The sequence below is a fragment of the Thalassophryne amazonica genome, chromosome 9 (assembly GCF_902500255.1).
Source record: "Thalassophryne amazonica chromosome 9, fThaAma1.1, whole genome shotgun sequence".
In the NCBI taxonomy this organism is placed as follows: Eukaryota; Metazoa; Chordata; class Actinopteri; order Batrachoidiformes; family Batrachoididae; genus Thalassophryne; species Thalassophryne amazonica.
In genome coordinates this window covers 56937433-56959405 of record NC_047111.1, presented here as the reverse complement: position 1 = coordinate 56959405, position 21973 = coordinate 56937433, and the positions used below count along the sequence as shown (strand labels likewise).

Here is a 21973-nt window from a genome sequence, read left to right as displayed (position 1 = left end):
TTATATGGACACATTCATTCATCTAGAAAATCACTGTGGGCCCTTGAGCAAGGTTCTTAAACCCTAACTTTCTCCCGGTGTGCATGGCAGCACACTGACATCATTGTGTGTATGTGTGTGGACTGGGTGAATGTGAAGCATCATCATAAAGTGCTTTGAGCATCAGATTCAGATGTAAAAGTGCTACAGAAATGCAGTCTGTTTACCATTTACAAGGGCTGTCCATAAAGTATAGGTCCTTTTTATTTTTTTTCAAAAACTATATGGATTTCATTCATATGTTTTTACATCAGACATGCTTGAACCCTCGTGCGCATGTGTGAGTTTTTCCACGCCTGTCGGTGACGTCATTCGCCTGTGAGCACTCTGTGTGGGAGGAGTCGTCCAGCCCCTCGTCGGAATTCCTTTGTCTGAGAAGTTGCTGAGAGACTGGCGCTTTGTTTGATCAAAATTTTTTCTAAACCTGTGAGACATCGAAGTGGACACGGTTCGAAAAATTAAGCTGGTTTTCGGTGAAAATTTTAACAGCTGATGAGAGATTTTGAGGTGATACTGTCGCTTTAAGGACTTCCCACGGTGCGAGACGTCGCGCAGCACTCTCAGGCGCCGTCGTCAGCCTGTTTCAAGCTGAAAACCTCCACATTTCAGGCTCTATTGATCCAGGACGTCGTGAGAGAACAGAGAAGTTTCAGAAGAAGTCGGTTTCAGCAGTTTATCCGGATATTCCACTGTTAAAGGAGATTTTTTTAATGAAAGACGTGCGGGCGGATTGCAGCGTCGGCTCGCAGCCGCCGCGATGCTCTGCCACAGGAAAAACACCTCTGCTGGAAGCCTTAAGGACAAGTTGGAACATGTCCAGCTGTTAAACAATTTCTCATATACTCACTCCACTGAAAGCCATCAAAAGCCACCTGGATTTTACAAATGGTTATCAACACGGAGGTGTTTTTCCTGTGCCGCCGCACCGCGCCGGCTGCGTCTTTCATTAAAAAAATCTCCTTTAACAGTGGAATATCCGGATAAAATGCTGAAACCGACTTCTTCTGAAACTTCTCTGTTCTCTCACGACGTCCTGGATCAATAGAGCCTGAAATGTGGAGGTTTTCAGCTTGAAACAGGCTGACGACGGCGCCTGGGAGCGCTGCGCGATGTCTCGCACCGTGGGAAGTCCTTAAAGCGACAGTATCACCTCAAAATCTCTCATCAGCCGTTAAAATTTTCACCGAAAACCAGCTTAATTTTTCGAACCGTGTCCACTTCGATGTGTCTCACAGGTTTAGAAAAAATTTTGATCAAACAAAGCGCCAGTCTCTCAGCAACTTCTCAGACAAAGGAATTCCGACGAGGGGCTGGACGACTCCTCCCACAAGGAGTGCTCACAGGCGAATGACATCACCGACAGGCGTGGAAAAACTCACGCATGCGCACGAGGGTTCAAGCATGTCTGACGTAAAAACATATGAATGAAATCCATATAGTTTTGAAAAAAATAAAAAGGACCTATACTTTATGGACAGCCCTCGTATTTAAATAAAAGTATTTTTTCAACTCACACCATTTGTATGCAAGAGTTTGGGCACCCCTGATAATTTTCATGATTTTCCTTTATAAATCATTGGTTGTCTGGATCAGAAATTTCAGTTAAATATATCATATAGCAGACAAACACACTGATATTTGAGAAGTGAAATGAAGTTTATGGTATTTACAGAAAGTGTGCAATTATTTTTAATTATTTAAAAAAAATTAGGCAGGCACATAAATTTGGGCACCCTTGTCATTGTATTGTATTGATTTGAATACATTTAGCACTAATTATTGGAACACAAAATTGGTTTGGTAAGCTCACTGACCCTTAACCTCCTTACACAGGTGACTCCAGTCATGAGAAAGGGTATTGAAGATGGCCATTTGCAAATGTTTCCCCTCTTTGCATCTCTTCTAATAAGTGGCAACATGGGAGCCTCTAAACAACTCTCAAACATCATGGCTTAGGGGAAGAATACAAAAAGCTATCTCAGAGATTTCAGTCATCCATTTCAAAATGAGCAAATATTTGCACAAAAACAATAAAGTTTATCAGTTTGAACATAAAATATCTTGTTTGTTTGTTGCTCATTAAATATCTTGTGTTTGTGGTGTATTCAGTTGAACATAGGTTGAAGAGGATTTGCAAATCATTGTATTCTGTTTTGCTTATATTTTACACAATGTCCCAAATTCAATGGAATTGGGGTTGTACCTTCAACCAGAATCCAGACTCTCATTGGAAGCTATAGGAAGCATTTAGAGGCTCTTGTTTCTGCAAAAGGAGGATCTACAAAATATTGATGTATTTTTTCTGTTGGGGTGCCCAAATTTATTGCACACTTTCTGTAAATCCTATAAACTTCATTTCACTTTTCAAATATCACTGTTTGTCTGCTATATGATATATTTAACTGCAATTGCTGATCTAAACAATCAATGATTTATAAAGGAAAATCATGGAAATCATCAAGGGTGCCCAAACTTTTACATACCACTGTAGTTTTGCTCCATATATAAATGCCAAAGAGGAGTTGGGCACACCACAAACGCACTTGCACTATGCACTTTAGACTATGCACCATTTACCAACAAGACAGGGCCCAAAGTGTTGCTGAAATGTGAATTTTGCTTTCACTTTACCATTTGTGGGACAGGCATGGGTGTGGGTGCCATGGGGTGGGTGGTGTGAGTCCAGTTGGTGCTGGTGCACATCGCCTTTGACTGCCAGCCGCTTCCTCCTGTTGGCTTCTTCTCCACCAGCTGGCTCCATTGGAGCTCCGGTCTGACACACAGGGTTCATTTACCCGTGCAAAAAAGAAAAGACAAAAAAAAAAAAAAAAAAGGAAAAATAATGAATTACAGACAGCTAAGTCATTTTTTCAGTTTTAGATGTTAGGGCAAACCACTCACTTTTTAGCTGGCATCCCCCCAAACTGCAGGTCTGACAGAAGAGACAGAGAGAGAGACATTTAACATCACCGGAAAGAACACGACACAACAGACAGTATACTGACAGACGTATACTCACTGCCAACAAGGTTGGCTAGTGACGAGTCCAAATCACTGGGCAGCATTTTCCCAGAGTGCAACAGAGCTCCTGGGCTGTGAATCTGAGAAGGCGGCGCTGGCTTCAGCAGGTCACCTGGTGTGGAAGGGTTGCTATGGTTACATCAAATATGAAAACATGGAAATCGTCTTTGGTGGCCATGGTGTATTCTGTCTCATTCTGTTGATATCCTTCTTTGTTGGTGTGTTGTGTGTAAAGGTGTGTAGTTATACCTCCCCAGGCGTTGTTGTTGGGCACAGTGTGTGTGGTCTGGATGGGGGTGAACGTGGGCTGCAGGGTGAACAGCTCGCTGGTCAGGTTTGGGAAACTGTGGAGAAGGAGGGGGAAGGAAAACATCAGTTGGATTCTGTTTTTACCTGAGGCCATCAAATATGGCCATCAGGTATTGCGAAGGCTTTTTGTCCATCTGCCCGTCTGTCTGCCCGCCTGTCTTTGCTCATCATAATCAGGTCCTATTGCTGCCAGACTCTTGAAATTCACAGGGAACATTCTTGTGACAGAGAACTTGTACAAGCTCAAAGATGGCTAACGATGTATTTTAAGAGGTTAAAATGTCAGGTGATCCGTTTTGTTTTTGACTGATACGGGTGACAGCCAATCAGAATGGAGCTGCACTGTGACATCAGTCACTGGTCTCTTCAAAACCGCTTTGTTTTGTGTGTTTATATACATGTTTCTCATATATTATGTAAAAGCTAGCAGAAATAAACACTTCTAAACCTGAAAACGTTGCTTGTGGAACCGAATAACACCTCTGAACTTATTTACAAGACATTTCGCCGAGGTTAGCATGGTGACGTCAGCTCCTGGTGTAGCTACTTTGTTTCTGGTATATTATGTAAAAGCTAGCGAGAGACAAACACTTCTAAAACTGAAAACACTGTTTTTGTAACTTGATAATGCTTTTGAAGTCATTTACAAGACATTTGGCGGACATTAGCTTGCATGCTAACTTTCGCTAACTCAAAGCTAACTTCCTCACTCACTCATCTTCAACCGTTTAGTCTGATTAAGGGTTGCGGGGGCTGGAGCCTGTCCTAGCAGTCATAGAGCATGAGGGGGGTTCACCCTGGACAGGATGCCAGTCTGTCACAGGGCCACATACAGACAAACAAACAAATTCACACACACACGCACACCTACGAACAATTTAAAGTTTCCAATCCATCTAACCTGTGTGTCTGGAAGCCAGAGCACCCGTAGGGAACCCACGCAAACTCCACACACAAAATAATCACGAAGCAGCAGATGATCGGAAGTGTGCAAACAACTGTTCCAGGGGGCTGTGGCCCAGACTTTGGGAATCACTGACCTATGCTATAAATTACTGTTGTGAAAGTGTAGGAACACGGACCCACAACAGGGGGCGCAAATGAACGGACAATGGAGGAGTCAAATAACACTGTTTTTACTGTTGTGAAACAGGCACAACAAATACAACCAATTACAATATGGAGATTGAGCTTAATTACAACGGTGTCGTGTGGGCAGGCTCGACGATAGGAGACGTCTGTCCAAGTCGAACCGGAACCAACCCGATTTCCTCTGCCACCGAACCCCGGGAATACTGGAGCCGCCAAGTCCCGAATTCCCAGGTGGCCACTGCCTCCGCTCGTCGGATCCGGTACTGCTGGCAGGAAACAAAAACAGTCAGGTGTGGATGCGGCTGCACCCAGCAACACGGAGGGTGGAGAGTCCACCTCCACCTCTTGTCAACAACAATCAAGAAATGTAGGAAGGTGAGTACTTATCCAAATGCTGTCTGGTAGTCAGCTGTCCTACAGATAATCAATAAGAATACACTTAAAGTCACACGTATGTGTAGGCTGAGATTGTTACCTCTTTGGTAAGGCGATATCTCGGCAAATGAGGTGGAGATGCCGTCCTGCTGATATACCTCCTTATTGATTGGGATCAGCTGTCTCCAGTGATGGGTGACAGCTGTCATCCTGGCTGCTCCTGTAAGGCGGCAGCGCCCTCCGGTGCCTGGAGCCCGCACTCCAGGCAGGGCGCCCTCTAGTGGTGGTGGGCCAGCAGTACCTCCTCTTCAGCGGCCCACACAACAGGACCCCCCCCTCAACGGGCGCCCCCTGGCGCACGACCGGGTTTGTCAGGGTGGCGACGGTAGAAGTCGGCCAGGAGGGCCGGGTCCAGGATGAAGCTCTTCTTCACCCAGGAGCGTTCTTCGGGACCGTACCCCTCCCAGTCCACCAGATGCTGAAAACCCGGCCCATCCGTCGGACGTCGAGGAGCCGGCGCACGGTCCAAGCCGGCTCACCGTCGATGATCCGGGCAGGAGGTGGCGCCGGACCCGGAGTGCAGAGGGGTGAGGTGTGATGAGGTTTAATCCTAGAGACGTGGAATACTGGATGAATCCGCAGTGAGGCCGGAAGCTGGAGCCTCACTGCGGCGGGATTGGTGACCTTGAGTATCTTGTACGGACCGATGTATCGTTCTTGCAGTTTTGGGGAGTCCACTTGAAGGGGAATGTCCTTGGTGGACAACCACACTTTCTGCCCAGGACGATACGTGGGAGCCGGGGCCCGCCGCCGGTCTGCATGGTTCTTCGCCCTCGTCCGGGCCCTTAACAAAGCAGAACGGGCGGCACGCCACACCCGACGGCACTTCCGTAGGTGGGCCTGGACCGAGGGCACACCGACCTCCCCCTCAACCACCGGAAACAACGGGGGTTGATACCCCAAGCACACCTCGAAAGGGGAGAGGCCGGTGGCTGATGACACTTGACTGTTGTGGGCGTACTCGATCCAGGCCAGGTGGGTACTCCAGGCCGTCGGGTGCGCGGCTGTCACACAGCGTAGGGTCTGCTCCATCTCCTGGTTGGCCCGTTCTGCTTGTCCGTTGGTCTGGGGGTGATACCCGGACGAGAGACTGACCGTGGCCCCCAGTTCCCGGCAAAAGCTCCTCCAAACATGCGAGGAGAACTGGGGACCGCGATCGGAGACGATGTCTGATGGTATCCCATGCAGATGGACGACGTGATGGACTAGGAGGTCCGCTGTCTCCTGGGCCGTTGGTAGCTTCGGGAGGGCCACGAAGTGGGCCGCCTTGGAGAATCGGTCCACTATCGTGAGGATGACGGTGTTTCCCTGGGACGGCGGGAGACCCGTGACAAAATCCAGGCCGATGTGAGACCAGGGGCGATGAGGCACGGGCAGCGGCTGTAGCAATCCCGATGTCTTGCGGTGGTCGGCCTTGCCCCTGGCGCAGGTGGTACAGGCCTGGATGTAACCCCGGACGTCGGCCTCCAGGGACGCCCACCAGAAGCGCTGCCGGACGACTGCCACGGTTCTTCGCACCCCAGGATGACAGGAGAGCTTAGAACCGTGACAGAAGTCCAGAACTGCAGCCCTGGCTTCTGGTGGGACGTAGAGTTTGTTCTTCGGTCCGGTTCCGGGGTCCGGGTCTCGTGTCAGGGCCTCCCGGACGGTCTTCTCCACGTCCCAGGTGAGGGCGGCCACGATAGCGGACTCCGGGATGATGGGATCCGGGGGATCCGACGACTCCGTTTTGACCTCATCTTCATGTACCCGGGACAAAGCATCCGATCTTTGATTTTTGGTCCCGGGACGGTAGGTGATCCGGAAGTCAAAACGGCCGAAGAACAGTGACCAGCGGGCTTGCCTGGGATTCAGCCGCTTGGCGGTCCTGATATACTCCAGGTTCCGGTGGTCAGTGAAACCCATGAATGGCACGGACGTTCCCTCCAACAGATGTCTCCACTCCTCAAGAGCCTTTTTCACCGCAAGGAGCTCTCGATTGCCGACGTCATAGTTCCGTTCGGCTGGGGTCAACCTGCGGGAAAAATAGGCACACGGGTGAAGGACCTTATCGGTCTTCCCGCTCTGGGACAGCACGGCTCCTATCCCTGAGTCCGAGGCGTCCACTTCAACCACTAACTGGCGACTAGGATCGGGCTGCACCAGAACAGGTGCAGACAAGAAGCGCCGTTTCAACTCCTTGAACGCGGCATCGCACCGATCCGACCAGGTGAAGGGGACTTTTGGTGAGGTCAGGGCTGTCAGGGGGCTAACTACCTGACTGTAGCCCTTAATGAACCTCCTGTAGAAATTAGCAAAGCCGAGGAACTGTTGCAACTTCCTACGGCTTGTGGGTTGGGGCCAGTCTCTCACCGCCGCAACCTTGGCCGGATCAGGAGCGACGGAGTTGGAGGAGATAATGAACCCCAAGAAGGACAAAGACGTGCGGTGGAACTCACACTTCTCGCCCTTCACAAACAGCCGGTTCTCCAACAACCGCTGCAGGACCTGACGTACATGCTGGACATGGGTCTCAGGGTCCGGAGAAAAGATGAGTATGTGGTCTAGATATACGAAGACGAACCGGTGCAGGAAATCCCGCAAGACATCGTTAACCAACGCTTGGAAAGTCACGGGAGCGTTTGTGAGACCGAACGGCATGACCAGGTACTCAAAGTGACCTAAGGGGGTGTTAAATGCCGTCTTCCACTCGTCTCCCTTCCGGATCCGAACCAGGTGGTACGCATTTCTAAGATCGAGCTTGGTGAAAATCTGGGCTCCATGCAGGGGTGTGAACACTGAATCCAACAGGGGCAAAGGGTATCGGTTGCGAACCGTGATCTCGTTCAACCCCCTATAATCAATGCATGGACGAAGTCCGCCGTCTTTTTTACCCACAAAAAAGAAACCTGCACCCATTGGGGAGGTGGAATTCCGGATCAACCCGGCAGCTAACGAGTCCCGGATGTAGGTCTCCATTGATTCGCGCTCAGGCCATGAGAGGTTGTACAGCCTACTGGACGGGAACTCACTGCCCGGAACCAAATCAATGGCACAATCATACGGACGGTGGGGGGGAAGAGTGAGAGCCAGATCCTTGCTGAACACGTCAACAAGGTCGTGGTACTCCACCGGCACCGTCCCCAGACTGGGCGGGACTCTGACCTCCTCCTTAGCTTGGGAGCCGGGAGGAACCGAGGAACCTAGACACACCCGATGGCAGGTCTCGCTCCACTGCACCAGTACCCCGGACGGCCAATCAATCCGGGGATTGTGCTTCAACATCCAGGGAAATCCTAAAACCACACGGGAGGTGGCCTGGGTCACAAAAAACTCGATCACCTCCCGGTGATTTCCTGACACCACCAGAGTTACAGGAGGTGTCTTATGCGTGATCGGAGGGAGTAGGGAGCCATCTAGCGCCCGAACCTGAACAGGCGAGGTAAGCGCCACCAGAGGGAGCCCTATCTCCCTGGCCCATCTGCTGTCCAACAGATTCCCTTCAGAGCCCGTGTCCACCAGTGCTGGGGCCTTCAGGGTTGAGTCCTCATAAAGGATCGTGACTGGGAGTCGTGTGGCAATGTGGGTGTGTCCCACGTGAATATCTCGGCCCACCCCTAGCCCAGTCTCTAGGGGCGGGCGTTGGAGTTTTAACCGCTCGGGGCAGTCTCTCACATGGTGCTCTATGGCACCACAAACAAAACAAGCTCCGTGGGCCCGTCTCCTCTGTGCATCCGGTGCCCTAAATGTTGCCCTACTCGTGTCCATAGCTTCGTCAGTAGGGGGAGCTGTGGTCCCACGGAGCGCAGGGGCCGTGGAGCGTGGGGAGGGCGGAGTGCGGTCGGAACCGGAAGGGAGAGGGACGGCGCGTGCCCGGCCACGCCCTTCGTCTCGTTCCCGCCGACGTTCTTCTAACCGGTTGTCTAACCGTATGACGAGATCGATGAGCCCATCTAAATCCCGCGGTTCGTCCTTAGCCACCAGATGCTCCTTAAGAACAAATGACAGTCCGTTTACGAAGGCGGCGCGGAGCGCAGTGCTATTCCAGCCGGACCTCGCAGCCGCGATGCGGAAGTCGACTGCATAGGCAGCTGCGCTCCGACGCCCCTGTCTCATTGACAGTAGCACGGTTGAAGCGGTTTCGCCTCTATTAGGGTGATCGAACACGGTTCTGAGCTCCCTCACAAACCCATCATATGTCAGAAGGAGCCGTGAATTCTGTTCCCAGAGCGCTGTAGCCCAAGCGCGTGCCTCACCGCGAAGCAGGTTTATTATATAAGCTACCTTGCTAGCATCGGTCGCGTACATGACTGGACGCTGTGCGAAGACGAGCGAGCACTGCATAAGAAAATCTGCGCACGTCTCCACACAGCCTCCGTACGGCTCTGGGGGGCTTATGTAAGCTTCAGTGGAAGGTGGGGGGGGTCGTTGGCCGAGATATCCTGTTGTGAAAGTGTAGGAACACGGACCCACAACAGGGGGCGCAAATGAACGGACAATGGAGGAGTCAAATAACACTGTTTTTACTGTTGTGAAACAGGCACAACAAATACAACCGATTACAATATGGAGATTGAGCTTAATTACAACGGTGTCGTGTGGGCAGGCTCGACGATAGGAGACGTCTGTCCAAGTCGAACCGGAACCAACCCGATTTCCTCTGCCACCGAACCCCGGGAATACTGGAGCCGCCAAGTCCCGAATTCCCAGGTGGCCACTGCCTCCGCTCGTCGGATCCGGTACTGCTGGCAGGAAACAGAAACAGTCAGGTGTGGATGCGGCTGCACCCAGCAACACGGAGGGTGGAGAGTCCACCTCCACCTCTCGTCAACAACAATCAAGAAATGTAGGAAGGTGAGTACTTATCCAAATGCTGTCTGGTAGTCAGCTGTCCTACAGATAATCAACAAGAATACGCTTAAAGTCACACGTATGTGTAGGCTGAGATTGTTACCTCTTTGGTAAGGCGATATCTCGGCAAATGAGGTGGAGATGCCGTCCTGCTGATATACCTCCTTATTGATTGGGATCAGCTGTCTCCAGTGATGGGTGACAGCTGTCATCCTGGCTGCTCCTGTAAGGCGGCAGCGCCCTCCGGTGCCTGGAGCCCGCACTCCAGGCAGGGCGCCCTCTAGTGGTGGCGGGCCAGCAGTACCTCCTCTTCAGCGGCCCACACAACAAATTACACTAATTATGGTTCATAATGTGAGCATTCTTTATTTGCTTTCTAATGATAAACAATAACCACGCCTTGATACATAGATCAGCGAGGGACTTGGAGTCAAGCCACTGCTTCTTCACATCAAAAGGAGTCAGTTGAGGTGCTTTGGGCGTCTAGTGAGGATCAATCAATCAATCAATCAATCAATTTTTTTTATATAGCGCCAAATCACAACAAACAGTTGCCCCAAGGCGCTTTATATTGTAAGGCAAGGCCATACAATAATTATCTAAAACCCCAACGGTCAAAACGACCCCCTGTGAGCAAGCACTTGGCTACAGTGGGAAGGAAAACTCCCTTTTAACAGGAAGAAACCTCCAGCAGAACCAGGCTCAGGGAGGGGCAGTCTTCTGCTGGGACTGGTTGGGGCTGAGGGAGAGAACCAGGAAAAAGACATGCTGTGGAGGGGAGCAGAGATCGATCACTAATGATTAAATGCAGAGTGGTGCATACAGAGCAAAAATCCTGATCAAAAATGACTCCAAGATTTCTCACAGTATTACTAGAGGTCAGGGTAATGCCATCCAGAGTAAGGATCTGGTTAGACACCATGTTTCTAAGATTTGTGGGGCCAAGTACAATAACTTCAGTTTTATCTGAGTTTAAAAGCAGGAAATTAGAGGTCATCCATGTCTTTATGTCTGTAAGACAATCCTGCAGTTTAGCTAATTGGTGTGTGTCCTCTGGCTTCATGGATAGATAAGCTGGGTATCATCTGCGTAACAATGAAAATTTAAGCAATACCGTCTAATAATACTACCTAAGGGAAGCATGTATAAAGTGAATAAAATTGGTCCTAGCACAGAACCTTGTGGAACTCCATAATTAACTTTAGTCTGTGAAGAAGATTCCCCATTTACATGAACAAATTGTAATCTATTAGACAAATATGATTCAAACCACCGCAGCGCAGTGCCTTTAATACCTATGGCATACTCTAATCTCTGTAATAAAATTTTATGGTCAACAGTATCAAAAGCAGCACTGAGGTCTAACAGAACAAGCACAGAGATGAGTCCACTGTCCGAGGCCATAAGAAGATCATTTGTAACCTTCACTAATGCTGTTTCTGTACTATGATGAATTCTAAAACCTGACTGAAACTCTTCAAATAGACCATTCCTCTGCAGATGATCAGTTAGCTGTTTTACAACTACCCTTTCAAGAATTTTTGAGAGAAAAGGAAGGTTGGAGATTGGCCTATAATTAGCTAAGATAGCTGGGTCAAGTGATGGCTTTTTAAGTAATGGTTTAATTACTGCCACCTTAAAAGCCTGTGGTACATAGCCAACTAACAAAGATAGATTGATCATATTTAAGATCGAAGCATTAAATAATGGTAGGGCTTCCTTGAGCAGCCTGGTAGGAATGGGGTCTAATAAACATGTTGATGGTTTGGATGAAGTAACTAATGAAAATAACTCAGACAGAACAATCGGAGAGAAAGAGTCTAACCAAATACCGGCATCACTGAAAGCAGCCAAAGATAACGATACGTCTTTGGGATGGTTATGAGTAATTTTTTCTCTAATAGTTAAAATTTTGTTAGCAAAGAAAGTCATGAAGTCATTACTAGTTAAAGTTAAAGGAATACTCAGCTCAATAGAGCTCTGACTCTTTGTCAGCCTGGCTACAGTGCTGAAAAGAAACCTGGGGTTGTTCTTATTTTCTTCAATTAGTGATGAGTAGAAAGATGTCCTAGCTTTACGGAGGGCTTTTTTTATAGAGCAACAGACTCTTTTTCCAGGCTAAGTGAAGATCTTCTAAATTAGTGAGACGCCATTTCCTCTCCAACTTACGGGTTATCTGCTTTAAGCTACGAGTTTGTGAGTTATACCATGGAGTCAGGCACTTCTGATTTAAAGCTCTCTTTTTCAGAGGAGCTACAGCATCCGAAGTTGTCTTCAATGAGGATGTAAAACTATTGACGAGATACTCTATCTCACTTACAGAGTTTAGGTAGCTACTCTGCACTGTGTTGGTATATGGCATTAGAGAACATAAAGGAGGAATCATATCCTTAAACCTAGTTACAGCACTTTCTGAAAGACTTCTAGTGTAATGAAACTTATTCCCCACTGCTGGGTAGTCCATCAGAGTAAATGTAAATGTTATTAAGAAATGATCAGACAGAAGGGAGTTTTCAGGAAATACTGTTAAGTCTTCTATTTCCATACCATAAGTCAGAACAAGATCTAAGATATGATTAAAGTGGTGGGTGGACTCATTTACTTTTTGAGCAAAGCCAATAGAGTCTAATAATAGATTAAATGCAGTGTTGAGGCTGTCATTCTCAGCATCTGTGTGGATGTTAAAATCGCCCACTATAATTATCTTATCTGAGCTAAGCACTAAGTCAGACAAAAGGTCTGAAAATTCACAGAGAAACTCACAGTAACGACCAGGTGGACGATAGATAATAACAAATAAAACTGGTTTTTGGGACTTCCAATTTGGATGGACAAGACTAAGAGTCAAGCTTTCAAATGAATTAAAGCTCTGTCTGGGTTTTTGATTAATTAATAAGCTAGAATGGAAGATTCTAGCTTATTAATTAATTATTGACCTCCTTAGGGTTGTCTCCCTAAGGAGGTTTTCCAGGAATTTCCAACTGGGAGGAGGCAACGGGGAAGATCCAGAACAACTGCTTAGTCTGCTGCCACTGTGACGTGACCCGGATAAGCGGCAGAAAATGAATGAATGCAAAGTAATAAGAATAATAATATAGCCTTCATTGTCATTGTACTTACATAAAATGAAATTTGTCCTCTGCATTTAACCCATCCTAATTACAGTTACACACAATCCAACCACTAGGAGCAGTGGGCAGCCACAGTCCAACGCCCGGGAACCAACTCCAGATGTAGAGACTCTGTCTTGGTCAGCGACAGAGAAAGGAACAGACCCTAAAAAAAAAACTTATTTTTTTTGTATGAAACCATTCCACAAAGACACGGGAGAACATGCAAACTCAACACAGAAAGGACAAGAAATATGCCACAACTTCTTCCTGTGAGGCATCAGTGCTAACCACTAATCCACCGTACCACCCTTCTTTTGGGCCACCAATATGGAGTTCTGGGTTTGATTTCCAGTCATGCTACCTGTCTGTATCCTTTGTTCAGGATCCACTTCACCATCCAGTATCTGGTGAAGCGGATACTGGATGGTGAAGCAGATGGGCTTCAGAGCCCATGTAGGACTTACTATACTTACTGGTTGTTGACTGGTACAATGGGTGAGCTGGAGAAAAGATCAGCGTGTCCTCCGCTGCTGTTGGCACTGCCCACTGACTGGGTGCTGGGTGATACATTGGGTGTCTGGATGTCAATCACCTTAGGGCCGTCCTCCTGCAGTCAGTTATAGTATAAGAATAAGAATGAAGATATGCATAAATAGGACTGATAATTTATATAACGTGGCATTTTTATTGGCTGGTGAATAGGCCTGTAGTACATATGAATACAGAAAGCGGCAGCGCCCATATCACCTGAAGAAAAATAAAGCCACAAAACGATTTGCCTTGGATAGGCCATAAGTATAAATATTTATGGCCTGTAATTTTTTTTTTCTCTTTAATTTATTTTAATAAAAACCTCCAAGAAGACATTTGGTTGGAGCTGAATCATTTCCATTCTGTGTGCATCTCCGACGGTCAGAGAGGAGCTGTGGATTTCACTGAACTGTAGGAATAATCATTTCACTAAGCTTGCCATGACAAATACAAACATGACCCGAGGCACAAATATGTTCACAGTTAGAGCAACGTAACATTTCATTTGTGAAATAACATTTGCATTGGCAACAGGCATGTTGTCATTTCATCTTCTGATTGCAATTTTGGCAGATTTAACTGTGTAATTCCCAACATTATTAACAGTGTAGGGCATGGACAGCAAAATATTCATGATGAAACAATAAATTCTGTCATCTTGTGAGTCAAATTAAAAGGACAAACAGTATAATTGCATTTGGTGAACTTTGGTGCACCACATTGATCAAAGGAGCAACTATGTTTTTCCTATGTAATATTCCACAGAGTACCACTTGCTGGATAATTAGTGAATGTTGGATAAATTATGAAAAATTATGAACAGCTGGAGTTGAACTCACAGAGTTTGTGGATGCTGTGTGCTTGTGCTTGTTGCTGAGCTCTGACTAGCTAACAGCTAGTAACCACAGAGAGAAATGTGATGTGCTCTGCTCAGTTAGGAAGCTAACAGTTGTGGGGAGAAACATGATGCCTGCAGCATAGGCAAATACGGGACAAAGTGTAGAACTAAATGGGAAAGTAAAACCTCAGTTAAACAATACAGTGCATCTGAAAAGTATTCACAGCACTTCACTTTTTCCACATTTTCGCCTTATTCCAAAATGAATGAAATTCATTTTTCCCCTCAAATTTCTACACATAATACCCCATAATGACAATGTGAAATTTTTTTTAGATTTTTGAAAATTTATTAAAAATAAAAATCTAAGAAATCACACATACATAAGTATTCACAGTCTTTGCCATGAAGTTCAAAATTGAGCTCAAGTGCATCCTGTTTCCACAGATCATCCTTGAGATCTTTTGACAGCTTAATTGGAGTCCATGTGGGGTAAATTCAGTTGATTGGACATGAGTTGGAAAGACACACACCTGTCTACATATAAGGTCTCTCAGTTGACAGTGCATGTCAGAGCACAAACCAAGCATGAAGTCAGAGGAATTGTCTCTTGACCTCTGAGACAGGATTGTCTTGAGGCACAAATCTGGGGAAGGGTACTGAAACATTTCTTCTGCTTTGAAGGTCCCAATGAGCACAGTGGCCTCCATCATTCGTAAATGGAAGAGGTTCAGATCCACCAGGACTCTTGCTACAGCTGGCCACCCGTCTAAATCGAGCAATCGGGGGATAAGGGCCTTAGTCAGGGAGGTGAACAAGAACCCAATGGTCACTCTGTCAGAGCTCCAGCATTCCTCTATGGAGAAAGGAGAACCTTCCAGAAGGACAACCATCTCTGCAGCAATCCACCAATCAGACCTGTATGGCAGAGTGGCCAGACGGAAGCCACACCTTAGTAAAAGGACATGGCAGCCCACCTGGAGTTTGTCAGACGGCACCTGAAGGACTGTCAGAACATGGGAAACAAAATTCTCTGGTGTGACAAAAATTGAACTCTTTGGCCTGAATGCCAGGCGTCATATCTGGAGGAAACCAGGCACTATCCCTACAGTGAAGCATGGTGGTGGCAGCATCAACTGTGGGGATGTTTTTCAGCAGCAGGAACTGGGAGACTAGTCAGGATTGAGGGAAAGATGAATGCAGCAATGTACAGAGACATCCTGGATGAAAACCTGCTTCAGGGCGCTCTTGACCTCAGACTGGGGGATGGTTCATCTTTTAGCAGGACAACAGCCCTAAGCATACAGCCAAGATATCAAAGGAGTGGCTTCAGGACAACTCTGTAAATGTTCTTGCGTGGCCCAGCCAGAGCCCAGACCTGAATCTGATTGAACATCTCTGGACAGATCTGAAAATGGCTGTGAACCAACGCTCCCCATCCAACCTGATGGAGCTTGAGAGGTGCTACAAAGAGGAATGGACAAAACTGCCCAAAGATAGGTGCACCAAGCTTGTGACATCATATTCAAGAGGACTTGAGGCTGTAATTGCTGCCAAAGGTGCATCAACAAAGTATTGAGCAAAGGGTGTGAATACTTATATACGCGTGATTTCTTAGTTTTTTTACTTTTAATAAATTTGCAAAAATTTCCAAACATATGGCTGCTCAGCGAGACATCCCAGCTGTGAAGTTTGCAGATGACACAGCAGTAGTGAGGACGCATCAAGGATGCAAGAATGATGAGTCCATATACAGAGTGGAGGTGAAACATCTGGTGCAGTGGTGCAGAGATAACAATCTCTGCATTAATGTGAAGAAAACCAAGGAAATGGTGGTGGATTTTAGGAGGAACAAGTGCCCTCCCCCTCCCCTGCACACCGGAGGAGCAGCTGTGGAAGTGGTCTCCAGCTTCAGGTACCTGGGTGTGCACATATCCAGTGACCTCACCTGGGGTGCCAACACCTCCCATTTCGTTAGGAAGGCCCACCAGCACCTCTACTTCCTCAGGAAGCTGCAGAGAGCTGGACTTGGGAGCTCTGTTCTAAGGTAGAGAAGCTTGAATCTTCGACTGGACTGTGTTGCTTGACGCGAGGACGTTTCGCTTCAAATCGCAGAAGCTTCCTCAGCTAAAATTCTTGCTCTGGTGGTCTGACTTCTGTCTTGACTCTTGTAGAGAAGAATAATCAAGAAGTCACAAAAGCTGGAGTTTTATCCCCTGTTTACAATGGGGTACTCAGGTCAAAGCGGTTTCAGTCTTTTGTTCATGGTAATGAGTCATTCACGTCATCAGCAGAGTCGTCAAGGGAGCCATCATGAGAGGGTCCGTCCCATCATTAGGAGGGACAGCGGCCCTGTCATTAGGAGGGTGCTAACTAGAGCACAATAGATGCTAATTAGAGCTATTGTTTAGTCACTAGCCTATAGCAGTCTGCCTCTCGGTAGGAGGGGTCTGGTTAGGTTTAAAACTCCAGCTTTTGTGACTTCTTGATTATTCTTCTCTACAAGAGTCAAGACAGAAGTCAGACCACCAGAGCAAGAATTTTAGCTGAGGAAGCTTCTGCGATTTGAAGCGAAACGTCCTCGCGTCAAGCAACCCAGTCCAGTCGAAGATTCAAGCTTCTCTACTATGGAAACCACCTGGACAACTGAGAGCCTACACAAAAACATTCCGTTCTAAGGTGTTTCTATCATTGTGCAGTGGAGAGCATCCTCTGCACCTGCATCACTGTGTGGCATGGCAACTGGACGGCTGCTGAGAGGGGGCTCTGCAGAGGGTGGTAAAAGCTGCACAGAAGACTGTGGGGAGCAGAATTCCCATCACCTCGGATCTCTACTCATCACGGTGCAGGGGGAGGGCTCTCCGCATTCTGAGGGACTCCTCCCATCTTGCACACAGTCTGTTTCAGCTCCTCCCCTCAGACAGGCGGCTCAGGAGCATTCAGAGTAGAACTACCAGGCTCAGAAACAGCTTCTTCCCTGAGGCTGTCAGACTGTTGAACTTGAGCCGTGCTCCATAGAACTTACACCATCACATACTGACTGCACTAAAATACTTTAATTGCACATGTGCAATAATGTCCCATGTGCAATATACGTGCAGTGTTGGTTTTCACTTAATTCCCAGTGCAATATTATAGTCTACTTGCTGTTCGCACTTATATTTGGTATTAAACATAGCTAATTTTGGCTTTTATTTTATTTTAATAGCTTATATTTATATCTATAGTTTTTAGAAGGCTTTTTAAAAAATAACCAGGACCTGAGTACTAATTTTGTACCATTAACATGTAAATGTGAGTTGGCACGACAAATAAAGTTCCTTGAATCCCTGAACCTTCTTTATGTTGTCATTATGAGGTGTTGTGAGTACAAAAAAATAAATTTACTGCTGTAACATAAAATTTATTTAAGGCTGTAACATAAAATGTGAAAAAAGTAAAGTGCTGTGAATACTTTGCAGATGTACTGTAGATAGAACGTGTGGCTAGAGATGGTGCCAAAATGCTTCAAAATATTTTGAATTTTTTTTAATTCCTGTTGATAGATAGATAGATAGATAGATAGATAGATAGATAGATAGATAGATAGATAGATAGATAGATAGATAGATAGATAGATAGATAGAGTTTGAGGATCGTTTCACCTTGTGTTGTTGCAGTCTGTTGTCCTCTGTCTTGTCATCCATACGGGTGAGAGAGATTCCAGTGCTGGACAGAGAGGACACTGCACTCGACAGGGTGTTGGACCTTAGGGTCAGACACGTACAGTGCAAATGTACACATTAGTTTTCCAAAGCCTCCTTCAGCTCATTTTTTGCCCTTTTTGCAGAGTTGGTACAGGCAAGGCCATAAATTTACACCCACCTCAGCTAAAAACTGTCAAAGTTCACGTTCGATAACTTGAAGCAGGACTTCGTTGCTCATATGTGTTTTTCAGCTCAGTCTGCAAATTGTCTCTGGTATTCAGGTCCTGGCTCTGTGCTGGTCACTCCAACATTTTACTTGTGTTGGAGTGACAGCTGTTACTTGTCACTCATCTGTTTCCTCAGTCCATCATAGCATAGCTGACAGTGCAACACTGCCATGTCCCTGTCTCAGAACGGACTTAAATCATAACAAAATGAAGAAGAAATTGAGGAGCTCAAACATCAAAGAATATAGATGAATGAATATAGATGCACATGGAAATTTTTGTAATACTAACAGGCTCAAAAAGGCTGGCTTCTTCTATGCTGTACTTTCTTCTACTGGATGTGGTGCTGCCCCCAGTGGTAAACAAAAAGCAAGCAGAAGCAGCGGCAACATGCTGCAGCACAATAGTTAAAACCTGAAGAAGGATGCAGAGTCCTCAGCTATAAAACACTGCACAGGATTCATACTGAAGGCATACATACACACAAAAAGCAAAAATGGGAATGGTACTTTTTCGCTTTTGGGTTAATATATAAGAAAAAAAAGATAAATTAACCCATTCCATTTATGCTTCCAAAGTTTCTGAGTGGAATAATGCCGACGCTTTCTGCAACCATAGACTATATATACACACACACACACACACACATATATACAAGGTCTATTAGATAATAACCCGACCCTTTTATTTTTTTTTTTAACTATATGGATTTGAATGACGTTCGATTCCACCAATCATGCTTGAACCCTCGTGCACATGCGTGAGTTTTTTCACGCGTGTCGGTGACGTCATTTCCCTGTGGGCAGGCCTTGAGTGAGATATGGTCCCGCCCTCTTGGCTGAATTCCTTTGTTTCACACACTGCTCGAGACGCGCGCGTTGTTTTATCAACATTTTTGCTGGACCTGTGAGGAATATCCGAGTGGACACTATTCGAGAAATTAAGCTGGTTTTCGGTGAAAAGTTTAACGGCTGATGAGAGATTATGGGGTGTTTCTGTCGGTGTAAGGACTAACCACAGAGCAGGACACCGTGCAGCGCTTCCAGGCGCCGTCGTCGGCCTGTTTCGACCTGAAAACATCCTAATTTAAGGCTTAATTCACCCAGGACGTCGTGAGAGAACAGAGAAGATTCAGAAGAGGCCAGCATGAGGACTTTATGCAGACATTCCACTGTTTAAGGACATTTGTTAATGAAAGACGTGCGCGCAAATTCGCCGAGTCGTTTCCGTGATGACTCGGCGAATCTGTGTGCGCCGCGACAGGAAAAACACCTCCGTGTTGAAAACCATTTGTAAAATTCAGGCGGCTTTTGATGGCTTTCAACAAGTGAGTAACTGAGAAATTGTTTAACAGTTGGGCATGTTCCAACTTGCCCGTTAAGGTTTCCAACGGAGGTGTTTTTCCTGTCGCGACCCCCCGCGGTCGGGTCCGGCCCGACATGCAACTCTGCCCGCACGTTCTTTCATTACAAAATGTCCGTTAACAATGGAATGTCCGAATAAACTCCTCATGCCGACTTCTTCTGAAAGTTCTCTGTTCTCTGACAACTTACTGGGTCAACAGAGCCTGAAATGTGGAAGTTTTCAACTTGAAACGGCGAGACGCTGCCGCCTCGAAGCGCAGATCGCCGTCAGGCGCCATGGGCCGTCCTTAAAGCAACACTACTAGACCAAAATCTCTCATCAGCCGTTAAAATTTTTACCGAAAACCAGCTGAATTTATCAAATGGTGTCCACTCAGTTGTGCCTTACAGTTTTGAAAAATTTTGATCAAACAAAGCAGCAGTCTCTGAGCCATTCCTAAACAATGAAAAAAATCGACGAGAGGGTGGGCGACTCCTCACTCAAAGACTGCCCACAGGCGAATGACGTAACCGACAGGCGTGAAAAAACTCTCGCATGCCCACGAGGGTTCAAGCATGTCTGATGTAATCACACGTGATTCAAATCCATATGGTTTTTGAAAAAAATAATAAGGTCGGATACTTTTCTAATAGACCTCGTGTATATATATATATATATATATATATATAACCAAAAAATTAGCTTCGATAACAGATAATCAGCTAACTGAAAAGTTATCTTTTATAAAGCTAAACCGATAAACCACCCAAAAATTTATCGGAAGCTACAGATAACTGATAACTTCCAGTATTGTCTCCGGTACATTTGCAACTATGAACAAGCTGATTTTGAGTTTTAACACCACAATCACTTCTGGCAGCATCAAAGGCGACCACAGGCCCAAACAAGGAGTCAGCACTTCTGTTTATTACATCGCTTCCAGCAGCAAAGCAGCTGAGAGGCACAGCCAAGCTCAACTCTCTACTTAATAGCAGCATTGTCGTGAGGTGGAGGTCTTGGAAAATAAAGCAGTGCTGACTTATGGTTTGGTTTATAAATAAAATTAATACTGATAGAATAACTCCATTAATGTCAATTCTGTCATTTGTACAAAGTTAAAATATATATCTTTTAACTCATTGAGTGCCAGCCATTTTCAAAGTTCAGAACATCCCAGTGCCAGGATTTTTTCAGCATTTGAGTGTTTTTTCAAGACCCATAGAAAATTGAGTTCTATGTCCATGTCAACAACAAACATACCACAAGAAAAGAAAAGAGAAGAAAAGAAATTGGCTCGATGACGCGTCTTTGGCGCGGGGCGTTACTATCGGAAAAGACGCGTTTTAGAGTCAATGGCATCGAGTAAGTTAATGTTGAATAATGCACTAATTCTGAGGTTTTGTAACAAACACAGACAGATGGCAAAGGATTCTGGGTAAAATGTGCCTTCACTAACACTGGTTGACTCATTCATTCTATGTAAACCAACACGTTAATGTGAGGTGTGTCATGTGTTGGTGTTTTCAGATAAATGTGCTTTTGTAAAATATGCCATTTTTTTATTTGTAAAAAAAAAAAAGGCTTTTTCAAAAAAAAAAAAAAAAAAAGCCAAGTTGTAATTAGATAACAGTCTGATATAACCGGTGTCAAAATAAATAGAACACTGCCAACTACTGGACGCTCAGTACTAGGGTGAATACTGCCATGAACACTACTGGCCAGTAGATGGCAGTAGAGACCGTGAAAACTTGCCAAAACAAAATTCCAGATAATCTGTGTCTGCTACGTTTAAGATGCGTGGAATTTAATAAACGCAAACTGAATTTCAGACATCTTATATATTACTCTGGAACAAAGATAACAGACAGTGTTTACATAAGCAGGACTCTAACAGCAAACAGGAATCGATTGCAATGATTCCAATTGAAAAAATAATGGAGGAGCAACCTGAGCTTCTTCTGGCATTTTTGCATAAAACAAACACAATAACAACGTCTCTAAACCCAGAGAATATATTCACGAGAGTTTTAGGCACAATATACAAAGAGTTTAATGCTGTTGTCCGTGATCAGAGCATCTCAAATGCATTTCTTCTATCGTGAATGTACTGAGGTACCCATAATGGACCTGGGCACAGCATGTCCACACTAAAACCTTCAAAATTAGTGCATTACTTTAAAACTATAACATATATCTGATATTTTCACTTTATAAAACGTCAGACGTGACATTAATTTAAATAACTTGTCCGAAATTAGTTTGGTTAAAATTTTAACCATAAGTTAAAACTGTATGCCTCTAGATGACTTGGGTAATATTGCCAGCGTATCAGTATGGGGTCAAAAGAAATGAGCCTTTTTTCTTTTTTTGACCAGTTCTCCTTTGCCTGTAGAGGATAGAGCGGTTTCTTCTAGAACCAGAAGAAACTCTGTTTACGGAGGATAAAACATTACAAAACATTTAACAGGTAGGTGCTTAACTGATTTCAGATTTCATAGATGTTTGTAA

General features: G+C 45.7%; 1 protein-coding gene across 4 annotated transcripts in view; it reads right to left on the bottom strand.

Moving 5' to 3' along the window:
* Nucleotides 1-21973, bottom strand: part of LOC117517161 (phosphatidylinositol-binding clathrin assembly protein-like) — a 100708-nt gene that overhangs the window by 8618 nt on the left and 70117 nt on the right. For 2 of the 4 annotated variants that reach the window (XM_034178082.1, XM_034178084.1), the window contains 6 exons: nt 17853-17955; nt 13313-13446; nt 3310-3404; nt 3059-3172; nt 2941-2971; nt 2671-2812 (listed from right to left, as the gene is read on the bottom strand). In XM_034178082.1, the coding sequence (XP_034033973.1) occupies nt 2671-2812; nt 2941-2971; nt 3059-3172; nt 3310-3404; nt 13313-13446; nt 17853-17955 (619 nt within the window). The remainder of the gene's footprint in view (nt 1-2670; nt 2813-2940; nt 2972-3058; nt 3173-3309; nt 3405-13312; nt 13447-17852; nt 17956-21973) is intronic. The other 2 variants (XM_034178083.1, XM_034178085.1) reach the window with 1 other exon arrangement.